At 34.3% G+C, this 15,030-nt stretch overlaps 1 protein-coding gene across 3 annotated transcripts in view; it reads left to right on the top strand.

The window, feature by feature from the left end:
• Positions 1–8,831: 8,831 nt before the first annotated feature.
• Cbl (E3 ubiquitin-protein ligase CBL) overlaps positions 8,832–15,030 on the top strand; it is a 54,065-nt gene continuing 47,866 nt past the window's right edge. For 2 of the 3 annotated variants that reach the window (XR_015544288.1, XM_011058998.2), the window contains exon 1: positions 8,832–10,019. Coding sequence is in view for 2 of the 3 variants with exons in the window: in XM_011058998.2 (XP_011057300.1) it covers positions 9,472–10,019 (548 nt within the window). In the remaining variant the exon portion in view is untranslated. The remainder of the gene's footprint in view (positions 10,020–15,030) is intronic. The other variant, XM_087403598.1, reaches the window with a different exon arrangement.

Here is a 15,030-nt window from a genome sequence, read left to right as displayed (position 1 = left end):
ACCTATTTTAATCTATTAAGAACAAAATCATATAGGGAGCATGAAAAAAAAAAAAATTTTTTTTTATTTATTAAAGATGGAAAAATATACATTATTATAAATTTATGCATAATAAAATTTATAATTTTTAGCAATAGATAGGTACTAAAAAACTAAAATAAAGTTTAATAATATTTGAAATTTGAGAAAACAATTTTGATTGGCTAATAAGTGTATGACTGCATAAATCGTCTGCAACCGTCTGCTTACGCTGGAAGGCTAAAGCGAAATCTTAAAAATCTATTTATAAATTAAGAATATTAAAATAAAATGTCAAATCAATTGAATCCAGGATTCATTAAAGTCGATTCAACGAATTTATCACAAATAACTGTATTTATGGTTTGGGAGTATATTGTTATGTTAAAGAGAGCGATGAGTGATATAATGCTCCAGAAGTTCGAGGAATAAAACCAACTTTGTAAGTATATTTTTATTATTACAGTGGTAATTTTTTTCAATTTTGTTTTAAGTAACATGAATAAATATTATAATGAATATATCTATCATACATCATCAAGAGAAAAGTACGCTATAGTGGAGAATAACTTATAGGTTATGTTAATGGGAAAGTTCTATTTGTACAATAAAAAGAAAAATCTGAATATAGAGTTCGACCAAAAGATTATACTGTGATTTGTATTGTCAACGAAGAAAAAAAAATACATTTTTCTGCCTGTTTTTCGTTATGCTTTTGTTTTTGGCATAACCTCGTTTATAGTCATATTGTCCATTGCCAGAGTCACATTTCAACGCTTAGAATGCCTAAATGTGCAGAAGGTTAAAATATTTGAGAGCAATAATTTAAAAAACAATTAAATTTTTATTTCATAAAAGTAATAATTCAATAAACAATCTAAATATCCTTATAGAACAGTTATTTACGACTTTAAAAATACAAAGTAAAAATAAATCCAAGATAAAAGTTTATATATATATATATATATATATATATATATATATATATATATATATATTAGGTTAGTGCATATGAAATGTCGGATTTTCTTTACATATGAACATTTGTCTGCCTGTTTTTCGTTATGCTTTTGTTTTTGGCATAACCTCGTTTATAGTCATATTGTCCATTGCCAGAGTCACATTTCAACAAAGAAGATTTTCTCAAAAGTGTTCCATTTTATTATTTGTTTTGAATTTCGTAAGGATATGAATTCAATCGATATTCATGTAATTTTTTTATATGAGTATAAACTTGGTATTAATAATGCTGCAAAAGCTGCACGCAATATAAACCAGGCATTTAGGGAGGATACTGTTAACGATCGAAAAGTGCAGCGTTGGTTTGAAAAATTTCGGTCTGGTGATTTTTCCCTACAAAATGAACCGCGTGGAAGACCAAAAACGTCTGTGAAAAATGATGCTCTGAAAGTATTGGCAAACGAATCCAACTGTATCTATAAGGGAACTTGCTACCAGAATGAAAGTTGACCATACAACGATATTGCGACACCTTTCTGAAATTGGCAAGGTGAAAAAAATGGATAAATGGGTACCTCACGAACTAACCGAGCGAAATAAGCTGGATCGATTGAACGTATGCTCATCATTACTAACCCAATTTCATCGAGAGCCATTTTTCGGATTATTACTTGTGATGAAAAATGGATTCTTTACGACAATAGGAAAAGGTGTGCTCGGTGGCTTGATAGGAACGAGGCTTGTGTTCATACTCTAAGGCCATCACTTCATCCACGGAAAATTTTAATAACAGTTTGGTGGAATGTGACTGGAGTAATTCATTACTCATTCCTTCGAACTGGGGAGACAATTACAGCCAAAAAGTACTGCCAGTATATTGATGAAATGCATGAAAAATTGAAAATTATACGCCCATCACTTGTTAATCGGCATGGCCCAATATTTCTCCACGACAACGCTCGGCCGCGTACGTCGTACAAAACAATTGCGAAATTAAATGAATTAAAATATGAAATTTTGCAGCACCCAACTTATTCATCGGATCTTTCGCCAATCGACTTTCATTTTTTTAAACATTTAGAACAGTTTTTATGGGCTAAACAGTATGAAAATGAAGACAGAAAATGAAGACTGAAAAATTCCATATCAGAGTTTATTGATTCTAAAGATCAGAATTTTTTTAAGACAGGCATCTATGCATTAAAATCTCATTGGGAAAAGTTGTTATTGAAACAAATGGAGCATATTTTGATTAAATAAACAGCTTTTGAAAAAAGATATGCAGTTTTATATATTCACTTAAAAATCCGACATTTCATACGCACCAACCTAATATATAATAATACATATTTGTATTAGTAATACATATTTTATTTTAACAATATAAATATATAAGTTTCTATAAATAAATTGAATTTAATTGTAAGAGAATATAATCATAGTATAGCATTCTTATTGTGAATTAATATGAGTCTGTATCTTCAACTGAAGTTGAATATTATTGGAGAAAATCAGCTTTGTCTAATGTTGCAAAAAAATTTATTACAACTAATAAGATAACAATGAATTTTGAATCTACGATTGAAAATTTAGGTGACTTTAATTTTATAAAGTAATCAAACAAATCAAAGCAAAACAATTAGATAATTAGTTATCAAAACGTACATTAGATCTCATAAAAAGGAAACAATTTATATATTATCAATAGAACGTTTGCAAAAGAAAAAATGTTTGAAAATTAAAAAAGCAAGTTATACTAATAAATTCTATTAATTTAAGATTATAAACATTTAAAACATGGCATTTACACATTGAAAATATGTTTTTTTTTATTAATTATGAATTATAATTTTAAAATAATTTTAGATGTGTAGAATAATTTTACAAATTCCCAAAATACCTTTAGGGACTCCGCACAATGAAACGAACAAACTGTATATTCCACGATACATGATTTCTGATAGGTAGAAATTCTTGTTTTCTGTTCTCTGTTCCCTGTTCTTTTTATTATGCGGAGTTCCTTACATTTGATATTCAATGCTTTAGTTTACATTTTAGGTTGGATATTTTTATATGAATATGATTAATATTTTTATAAGTATTATAATTAAAGAGTATAAAAAACATATTTTATATAATACATACATCTTCACAACAAAAATAATTCCATTTTCCTGAATTCCATTCATCGACACGATGTGCACTTTTAAATCACTTTTTTCTCACATTTTCAGCTTGAAGCACATAAAAAACAATTTTTCCGATATTTTAATTTGTGCTTTTATACAAAGGTACAAAACACGTTTTGTATGGGTTTCCTTTGCTCATTTTTAAAATAAATTAATTTTTTACTAAATAATTGTGGCATCGTTGTTGCAGTGTGATGTCACAGCATTCGAGAGAGCTTGGTTGTATCCGGACTGTCTTCGACGTTTCAAATAATACAATTCTTTATTATTTATTTTCTTGCACAATTTGTATTAAAAAAGTATTAAAAAATTGCATTTACAGATATATATAGGATGCTTCAGGTATTTGAGGACATATTGACTTTAAAACTAAAATTTGTATATTTCTTAAAAAACTTATTATATTTTAATGAAATTTTTACAGCAAACTAAGTGACTCGTAGGCTATACAGTTATTCAATAAAATCCTCTTCAGCGCCAATAACAGCTTCAATTCTCTGCCGGAAACATTTGCATGCCCGAATCAAATGTCCATATGCATCATTACTCTGATAATAGCTACTCTTAGGGAATCAAGCGTGTTATGGGAATGTTTCAGAACAGAAACATCTATTAGACGTCCATTAAACATCCATTATGGAGATTCGAAACCTCCATTAGACGACCGCGAAACTTCCAGTGGACGTCCACTAGAAATCCAGAGTTCCGCATTTTATACGTCGATAAGATCTTCATTCAATGTATTACAAACCAGACGTCTAATAGACGTTGTATGATCAATTGTAAATGTTTCATAGACTCAGCAAACGAGAATGGATTAAAATGGATTAAAATTTTTTTAATGCATACTTTAAATCTATGAAAATGGATTGAGTGGATTGAAATGGATTGAAATGGATCTGAGCTGACACTAGTTTAATATTCGAAAAAAAAACATTCATATTTAAGGATTACAAATTTTATTCCTAAGACATTTATAATAAATTATACTTGAAATTAACTACTTTAAATTGATATTAAAAAACGCACCTTACTGGGATTCGAACCTGGCTTCTCTGAGTCTTCTATGTTATTCGCTACATCACTTCTTCAATTGGTAAATGTGTTATTCATTCTTTATTTCAATTACGACCGGCTAAACCAGTGCACAAAATTATATAGATATAATAAAAATATCATAATTTAACAAATATAATAAAATATAAATAATTTACATTATTATGAGACAACATTGGGTAATCTAATCTTGCTTGGCCGATGTCGCGCGCCGTGATTAATCTAATATTCGGACTTGGTTTGCGAGTGTTCACATCGATCATTCGTTTTACTTCTAATCAAAGAGAAACAAAAGAACATAACTCAATTATTTTTACGTTATAACTTTTTTGAATTTAATTGGATTAAAACGAAAAATCTCCTACTTATAATTTTGAATAATTTAAGTAGCATTTATATTATGGTCCATTTTTAAATAAAAAATTTTTTTTATTCAATTAGATTGAAAAACTGCATTTCACATTCAAAATATTGAATTGAGTAGTATTCACGATGCACAGAAAATGTTAATATTATTTTTAGATTGAAAGGCATAGAGATATGCTCTATGCAATTTCTATAAATGATGTATTCTGTGTGGGTTGGTCTCCCGTTCAACAACGTCCCATACGTAGTAATCCAAAGGATTAAGATTTGGGGAGCTAAGTGGTCACATGTTTGGGATTATGTGATTTTAACTTGTATAAAAGTCGTTGTGCTCGGATGAATCGCTGTTCTTGAGTTTGTGCCGACATAAACTGACCTTTGCGTAGGACTTGCACCGGATGTCTTCGTGGACAATACGATGGATTGTGCATTCAGAAACTTGAAGGTTTCTCGATATGGTCCTTATGGATTTCATCAATAATGCCCTGGATTTGCTGCACAAATTGTTCTAACTCTGTCTGAACGTGCCTCATGTTTTTTGCGCTTGGCAATACTTTTCACATTGCCATCAGATGCTTCTAACTTTCGACGAACTTTGTGAACAAACGATTGGGCGACTTTCAAAAATTGGGAGATTTCAAGATCGCTGTGATTTGCGTGTATAGCGACGATAACAGCGTGTCTTTTCATTTCCTGAGTTAATTTATTGTCTTCCATTTATAATTTGAAAAGAAAAAAAAATAAAAAAACTTGCTGCGAAAACTTGACAGGCACATATGTGAGTGTTCTCAAATACCTGACGCACCCTGTATACACACATACACACACACAATATATATATATATATATATATATGTGTATATATATATATATATCTTTAAATATTTTTCAAAAATTATGCAAACTCCCTATTGGCGCGATTTTAAAGATTTTAAACATTTGAACAGGAATGATAATAAAGAATTACTTCAAATAAAACATCACTACGTGAAAAAGCAGACTTTTTTTTGTAGAAAACGGCATTAATTTCATTTTATTAATTTCACTTTCCATCCGAAAAAAATCTAGAAAGATATATAAACATCGAAAAATCGTAAAATTTCTTCCTTTTGCAGCTACTAAATTAGCTGGACTAACTAAAAGTCTAAGACTTTACAACAGATTGCATTCTCAAATCCATTAACATCAGTAATTTTCGTTAAAATCCAGAACGTTTTTGAAAATTCACTTTCACATGTAATGCTCCATGTATATTCCGCAAAATTTTAATTTTTCCGGAAATTTTAGGTACGGTTGTCCCTGAATCAATTTTTAAACAAAATTTTGCTTTGAAAAACTTCACACTTTCATCTTGCACCCAATTTTGGAACTTTACAGGCATACAGGCGAAATGCTGCACTCGTTATATTCTCTCTTAGATAATTCTTGTTAACGAGTAAATGCTCTCCGCCGCGACTCTCTGTTGGCGGAGATGTGTGTACTATTCGCTCACTCGCAATTTTCGTGATATACAAGGAGTATTCATATAATATTCTAAACATTTCATCGATATTTATATATTGTATGACGATTCTTTCACTGTGCCGAAATATTCGGTACATTGGGAATACGAATCAAACTTTTTATAAATATTTAGCATTAGCTGGGTAATAAGCCCTCTTTTTTTTCGAAATTCTTCTTATTTTGGACTACTCTTTCGTTTTTGGAAGCTGTTCTTGTCCTCTTGAAAAATTCTGAGTGACGTACTATCACAGAGTGTTGCCACACCTGGCAAAAATAAAAAAAACCATGATCGGTATTGATTACATTAATGAACCTAAATTAACGATCATTAACTATATTTTGATTAAAACTAATTGATTCTTATTCAAGTAATGAAACTCATAACTCCAATTAAATGTTGTATATAAATAAATTTGAAATTATTAACTTAAATATTTATAGAGAACATTCATAAAAGTATATGTGTTTTGTTTTAAATTAATGGTTTATTAATATGTGCTCATATGTATATTTATTTCATTTTTTAAAATGACAATGAAAAATTTGCAGTGTTATTTATAATACTTTATTTAACTTTAAGTACACTTTTAACTCAGTCATAACTTAAGTCATAGACACAAAATATCATGTACTTTTGATTGTCTAAGATTCTCTGTTTACCATATTTTTAGAATCCAAGCAGTTTATCTGGTATGAACTGCTACATTAATTTCTAAGATATTTTTTTAACGTGTGGTCTTTAACGCCCGAACGTTCGTGCTTACTTCCGTGTCCTGCGCGGAGAATCGCACTGTAGGAGTTGTACGTTGACGATAAAGAATTCACATTGATCATTAACATTAATTATTAATTATTAATATTATTGTGTCTTAATTACTTAATGAGGTACAAAAATTAACTTAATATTAACTTATAGAAAAAACACGTACTTGAGAAAAAAATTTAAATATAATTCATGAAAATATTTTACATTATTTTCTTGAAAATGAATTTTCAGTGTAAAAATAAAAATAAGAGAAACAGTCTCCAATGATTTTGATCTTAACAAATGTTATCCAGGACATGATCCTGAACAACATTTAAGAGGTTTTAGTCGTCGCGTCGGTTAGACACATTGCGTAATATTAATGCCGACGGTACTGTAATTTTCATAACTCAAAAAATACTTGAAAAAATATTTTCTTTTCTTATAGCATTTTGGAAAACTCTCGGCACTATTAGATTCTGGAATCAAAAGTAAGATGTCCTTTAATTTAAAAAATCGATGTGACCTTGACCTGACATCGATCTGACCTTAGCGACGCCATCCGACAAGGTTAAATTGATGAGGACAGTAAATAGCTCTTTTTGAATCCTACAACTTTTATCTGAAACACTTTTTTATAAAATTTATATTTTTGTAGATATTCAGGTGTCCCGACCTTTTTGGACACCCTGTATAAGTACGTACTGGAAATAAGACTAAATGTTTTTAACTATGCATCCTGTTACTTACCTGTTTTTTTTTTGTTTATTCTACATCTCATATATTATAGTATAATCAATCATACGTGACGACAGCGCCGTGCGATCCAATTTCTATCTGCGCGCCCTGCTCTTAAAATGGCTCTATAGGTTTCAATTTTGCAAATTCCGGCTTAAAACTTTACGATTGTATTTTTAATACTTAAAAATTTCAGAAAATGTTTTATTAACAAAAAATAGATTTTTTTTTACCCAACAAGGTAGAAAACCCCCTTAAGTATCTCTAAGATGTTTTAAATAAATCTCTGAAGAATGAAATCTCACTTTTAAAGATAAAAAATTGAGCTATTCCTTTTTAAGACTGGCTCAATTTTTATGAGATTCAATTCCAAAGAATTTAAAGATTAGCATACAAAATACAAAATACAATATATAATGCGTATTCTAATGCGTGTTCAGTACATACACATAGGTATACTTTGATTTCTCAAATATTTGTCTTCAATATTTTACTTTTCAAAGAGTTGTAAAAATAGAATGTCAAACAAACTGCAAATTTTTTGAAAATAGATGAGACGCATAACATTATAGATAGCATTCTAATCTAAATTCTGATGAGAGTTGTCAACTGTCTAAAGCAAGCTTGATATATTTAAAGGAGGGAAATTCCAAAAAGAAAATATATCAGTTTCAAACAAACGAAATAATCAATACATGTAACGTATTTTACAACGCGTATAAGATAGTATTAAAAGACTGTCGGTCCTGAACAAATTTTCGTGGCTATCAATGGGGCCCAAGGGGCCCGAGGATAATTGAAGAATGATGACATTACCGACAATTAATAAAAATTTATGATTATTCACATAAATATTTCAATAATACATTACTATATTAAATTCGTGATTTTTTTATTATATAAATGCTGTATAAATAAGTATATTTTTAATGCTATAATATCTCATACCTCATGCCGAAAAATTACAATTTTTTTCTCTGTAGTTATCATCTCTATTGATAATGAAATGATTAAAATCACAATTTTAAATAAAAATTCAAGTATTATTAAGTTTTAAACATATGTACATGTCTACGAAACTAATAAATCATGAAATTAGTATCATACTACTAGTTTCTTATTCTTAATCACTTAAATTTTAACAAGCATGCGAATTTCATAAGCGCCGATAGTCTTTAATAGTATTTCGTCGGTGCAGCGTGCATCGTGATGATTTGAATCGCGCGCCAGAAAGTGCATATGCGCGCGTCGCGACGGCGAATCCTCGAAGCTCGAAGTCTGTCGAAGATAGGCCATCTGGCCATAAGCATAGGGAACAAGCCGGAGCAGCAGTGAGCAGACTGAGACACACGGAGTACACGAGAGTTCGGAACACTCTCGTGGCCTTGCGCTCGATCTCACTCGCACACAGTTAGTGTCAGTGTCCATTCATTCAGTGCGTTGAATTCGTCGTGAGTTCTTCACGGAGCATCCGGCTTAACCGTGTCGGCCACAATTGTCGCAGTGACTGTGAGTGAGTGAGTGAGTGAGTGAGTGAGAGAGAGAGAGGGGGGGGGAGGAGGGGAAGGGGAGAGAGAGAGAGAAATAAAATGCGGTATCGCGCGAGATTCCGGCGTTGCATCCCGTGTCCGTGGCTTTGCGAGAACGTTGTCGTGGCCGCGGCCGCGTTCCGCTGAGATATGCGCGGTGTGCCCGATCCGTCCGCGTCATTCCGCAGTGTGTTTGTGCGGGTTAATCTCAAGTATAGCGCGAGTGCTCGCTACCGCGCGGTAGCGTATACAGATAGAGTGTGGAGTGCAAATAAAGGAGGAAAGAGAAAACGAGTGTATGTTCGGTTAGAAGAGGCAGGAAGAGATACCCGTGTATTATAACGAGCACGCATTCCTGCACGTCAAGATGTCGTCGTCCGGACACAGCAGTCGCACTCGCGCCGTCCACATCGGTTCGATCTTCCAGAAGTTGCACGGTCGCTTCGCGGATGCGATAACGCCGCCTAAGCTCTCGACCGACAAGCGTACACTCGACAAGACCTGGAAGCTAATGGATAAGGTCGTGAAACTCTGCCAGCATCAGCGTATGAACCTCAAGAACTCGCCGCCGTTTATCCTCGACATCCTGCCCGACACGTATCAGCGGTTGCGGCTCATCTATAGCAAGTATGAGGACCGTATGCAGATGTTGCACAGCAATGAACACTTCTGCGTGTTCATCAACAATCTGATGCGTAAGTGCAAACAGGCAATCAAACTGTTCAAGGAGGGTAAGGAGAAGATGTTCGACGAGACGTCGCACTATCGCCGTAATCTTACCAAACTCAGCCTCGTCTTCAGCCACATGCTGTCCGAGCTGAAGGCCATATTTCCCAATGGAGTGTTCGCCGGCGATCAGTTTCGCATCACCAAGGCGGACGCGGCTGAATTCTGGAAGGAGCGCTTCGGGAACAGGTACGTGTCGCCACGCGTTCTTTCTTTTTTCTTTTAATCGCAACCCGGAGAAGTTAGCTTCGCCAAGATGCATTCACTGCCTTCGTTGCCTTCGTTTTTTGCGGCAAGTTCTTGAGCTTCTACTTTGATGATTCTCGAGAAATGACTTCCGGTCGTAAAATTACAGGTGGCAAAAATATAGATTTCAAAATGGCAAAAATGTTTTGGTTATATCAATAAATACAAACAAAATGCATTTTCATCATTCAGAATTCTGGTTATCGTAACTGAATTTCCATTTATCTCGACTAGGTGAATGTTTGATAGATTCGACCGTAAGAACATGATCTGATTTGTATCTTTGTGGTTGTTGAATCTACTGGATTTATACAATTAGATTTGTTTTTATGTGTGTTTTCTAAACTCACGAAATATCCGAGATTGCGCTGTACTTTTAGCCAAGATTCCAGAAAGTCATTCTTCATGATATACATATTTTAGAGATTTAAACTAGAAGAAATGAACAGAAAATCACTTTGGTTATTGCTTCCTGCAATGTTACTATAATAGAGAAAAACCTAAAAACAAAACACACGTCTTTTTGAGCCCGTATCAGACTAGAAAAAACTGACAATGAGATTCAAGTTGAATTTGACCAATCAAAGCAAAACTAAAGCCCAGTTCCATCAATGTAAGATTAATTTTATTAACTCCGGTTTAATTTACGGTTTAATTACTTGTTTATTTTTTTTTAATTAATTAAAAAAAGATGAACACTAATAAATTAAATCGAGACAGCTTTACTGAGTGCGTTCCAACATATTTGGCTCTCACAACGTTCGTGAGCATTAATTATCTTTGTTTAACATTTGGTTAAACAATAAGAGTCAAATGATCATTCCATGAGCGACATGTTAGTGTTAAGTGGAACATACCATCTTTTCCTAATTAATTAGAAAAAGATGAACAATAAGTTACAAATCTATAGTTTTATAGTAAAATTAATCTTACATTGTATGTGTGATAAAACCGAGTCTTCATAAACTAGACTTAATATATTTGTTTTTTTTTCTGATTAGTCTTTAATTTCAATTTGAATTTCTAGTCCGATAGGCTTTACGCCTTTTGATAGACAAATTTGCCACGGTTATATGGTAACCGAACAGCTCTTTTTAAATCATAAACGTCAAGGAAACTTGATACGGCATACTAAAGTAGAGATTCAGAATTTGATAATTGCTAAATGCGAAAAATGATACTTAATTCTTGCTTCGACAAACACTGCCAATTTTTTTTATATGTATAATAATCCGACCCCTGGGATCGAAAAATCTCAAGACCACTTTAAGTATTTTAAATCAAAGTTGGAGAAAAATTTAACCTCTGTGACAGATTTTGCAACACAGAGTTCGAGAATTTGTGTTAAACTTAAAGAACAATAAAAATTCTACCTTTTGCAGACATTATTTTTAACATAAATTGGCTAAAATCAAAGGAGACTCGAGATTATGATTTACATTTTTTAATCAGATTTTAAGGAAAATTCATTCTCTCTGCGAAAAGTTTTGGAGCACAAAATAAAATAAAAAATGGATGTGAAAATTTGCAAATTACTAAAATTGGAAAGTATAAATTATGTTAAACTTGATTTTATAAATGTTATTTCGTATATGTATGTATATATATATATATATATATATATATATATACATATCTCAAATTAAAATTTAAAGAAAATCGATTTCTCCAGAAATTTTGCAGTCTCCTATGATCTTAAAATCCAAAGATTATTTCGTTTGGGAAGATGATACTTTTATCTCAGTAAACGTTTTCTACTTTTGTGCAGCAAGTTTGATTGTGATGATGGATTCGAAGTTTTCACTATGTTTATTCTGTTCGTTGAGCTACAAGGATACTGTATCGATTTTCGTATGAATTCTCCGCTGAAAATTCCATTTTCGTTACTGGACTATAAAAGTTCTCTAGTATCCCAGAAGGGGAAGGGGGATAAAGGGAACTTCTGCTTCAATATTTTATAAGCACTGCCAATTCTTGTGCAGGACTATATGTAACTTTGCTCTTCGCAACTTGGCCTTTCACCACAGTTCAAAAAAAGGTTCATCGACTTCCCTAAGAGAGAGAGGGGGGAGGGAGGGAAGAGGAGGGGCGAGGGGAGGGAGAGAGAGAGAGAGAGAGAGAGAGAGAGAGATATTTAAAAAACTCGGAATTAATACGGCAATACTTTTGCCTCGAGGCCGATAAACTTTTCTAAGCTCAGAAAGATTTAAGGATACAGTTTAGTTGTGTTGTATTGTGCGAGTCTCCAGATCCTCTGATATACTTGTCGCGTACGTTTCATCGTAACAAATTTATCGACTTGAGGGAGATGACGAATCTTTCCCAGAGGAAGGAATTCCGATTGAAAGATCAATGTCTCGCCAAGTAAATAGATCCTCCGATCACATCTCCGCTCCGATGCAATATTATTACGTTCACTTAGCTCATGGTTTCTTCCTCTCCCTCCTTTTCTCTCGATTTTTCTCGACTTTCCCTCCCGTGGCTTCCATCCATTTCCAATCGTACACAATTTGTGAAATGACTAACACCTGCGTCCGTCCTGCACGTGTTCGCGAGATCTTCGGATGAAATTGTGCATAAAAAACAAATAATAAAGTCTATGCATATATAAGAATATAAGGCCGTAACACGTAAGCAGTAAGCGAATTGGTCAATCACAGTAGTGAATTCAATGTTACGATTTCCTTACTGATTACGTATTACGTTTTTCTATGTGTTCCCAGCTTAAAGGTGCGCGAGCGGAACGCGCACGTGCGCACAACCTAACCTAAAAATCATGCACGTCGCGAAGCGAGGACAGGGGAAGGAGCGTAAAGACTAGGTGGAGGATGGAAAAACAGAGAGTTCACGAATGGTGAATGAGCGAGACGATACCGCGCGGGCGGACATCTATCGTTGATATTGACATTATTATCGTACACCGAAAAGCGAGACATGTGTCGGCTCGTGTGCAACCGTGGGTTCTTTGTAGAGAATGCGTTTTATCGACCGGAAGTCGGGCGGAGCATAAGGTGGTGATGTCAAGAATTTTTGCGCGCATAGAAGAGAGAGAGAGAGAGAGAGAGAGAAAGAGAGAGAAAGAGAAAGAGAGAGAAAGAGAAAGAGAGAGAAAGAGATAAAAAGAAAGGCATATTTTAGTCCTGGGGCAGATCCTCTGAGAATATAATATGAATGATATTTTAGGTCTTTTCTTTGGTGCAGCTGAATACTCGTTTTACTTAAATAAAATACAAAATACAATTTTACTTAAAATAAGATTGTATTATTATTGGAACTATTAAAGTTTGTCGAGAAAGCTAAGGTCTATTTTTTTTAACACAGTATTTTTTTCTTTTTCTCTCCAACATGAAAAGAAAAAAAGGAAAGATGAACCGTCCAAGAAATTAAGATATAAAAAAGAACAAGTCTCTAGAAAGAAAGCTTTTAGTGTCGTGCTGTCCAGTGCAACGACAAAGAACAGGCCTATTATTATATGTTAACGCAGATTTAACATAACTGACAGAATTCCGGCTCTCTTTCAAGAGCTCCAGCAGAGTATCTAAAAACTAAGGCTCATATTTATTATAGAACGTGCTTTTATCTCTAAAATTCTACAGTATGTGTAACGCATAATAAAATTATAGCATGTAGCGTGCTAACATCGTAAGCGCGTTCTGAATAAGAATTTCCAAACGAATTCTGACGATTAAGTCAGATGCAAAATATCCATCGAAGGATCCATCTACGCGTTTTCGCTATATTGTCGCTATATTTGTTACAACTTTCATTATTTTAATCGTCTAAATCTGGAAGAAATAGAATAGAGATCAGTTTTATCTTCTTGTAATTTTATTATTTTCAATATAATCTACGTTATATTAAGGCTGCAGTCAGAATTAAAGAATCTAAGAAAGTATTATTAAAAGTTCAATAACGTTCGGCTAGTTCCATCGTGGCTCGAAAATTCTTCGTATCTCGATATTTTCATCCGGAAACGAGAAAAACCTATAACTGTATTATGTAAGATCTCCTTCTTCCTCCCTGTTTTTTTTTTCGAGATCATCTCACGAGCGTTGGTTACTTTCATAGTCAGTGGAGAAAGGACAGAACAGAACAGGAGTGAAATGGATTGGAGTGGAGTGGAGTGGAGTGGAGTGGAGTGGAGTGGAGTGGAGTGGAGTGGAGTGGAGTGGAGTGGAGTGGAGTGGAGTGGAGTGGAGTGGAGTGGAGTGGAGTGGAGTGGAGTGGAGTGGAGCGGAGCGGAGCGGAGTGGAGTGGAGTGGAGTGGAGTGGAGGGGGAGGGGGGAGATGGGGAGGGGAGGGAGGGGAGGGGAGGGAGTGGAATGGAGTGGGGAGGGGAGGGGAGAGCGGTGTGGAGCGGAGTGGAGTGTCGCTCACTCAGATGTCAATCGCATGTGTTTGATCTGCAACGTCGCGATTTAATGTATTCGGTGGTAATAAACGAAGAATGTTTTATCCGGTCGGACTCGCATTTAATCGTCAACGTTGTTGGTGACTGCAAACTATCATCGCACTGGCGCGCGCCCACACGCATGACACACACACGCATAGGCACACTGAGGACAAAGGCGATTGCCTCTCCTCCTCTTCCTATAACGCGTCGTGACACGTTAAAACGGTAAACGCACTCTCGACTGCGTGTATGCGGAGCGGCGTGCAAGCCGAGAAGTAGCAGATATCGCTGCATTAGCATAAAACAACTTCCGGTGTGATTCCGCCGTTGGTTCCTGGAGCGTTGCGGGGATATGCTCGAGCTACAAGCGACGTCCGGCCATGTTCGGGTTCCGTTACGAGTTACAATTATCGTCACTGATGTTTTGAAGCCGTTTATCATCGCATCGCATCGAGACGACCGTTTGTCAGCGGACATCTAGGAGATGAACGGAGGAATCCTTTATGTGTACTTCGTAACACTCGTTGTGAAGTTAGCACTTCAATATTAAAATTACATAAG

The sequence above is a fragment of the Acromyrmex echinatior genome, chromosome 2 (genome assembly GCF_024713525.1).
Source record: "Acromyrmex echinatior isolate Ae372 chromosome 2, ASM2471352v2, whole genome shotgun sequence".
Lineage (NCBI taxonomy): Eukaryota > Metazoa > Arthropoda > Insecta > Hymenoptera > Formicidae > Acromyrmex > Acromyrmex echinatior.
Note: the sequence above shows the minus strand (reverse complement) of the source record. Positions and strands in the feature narration are given on the sequence as shown.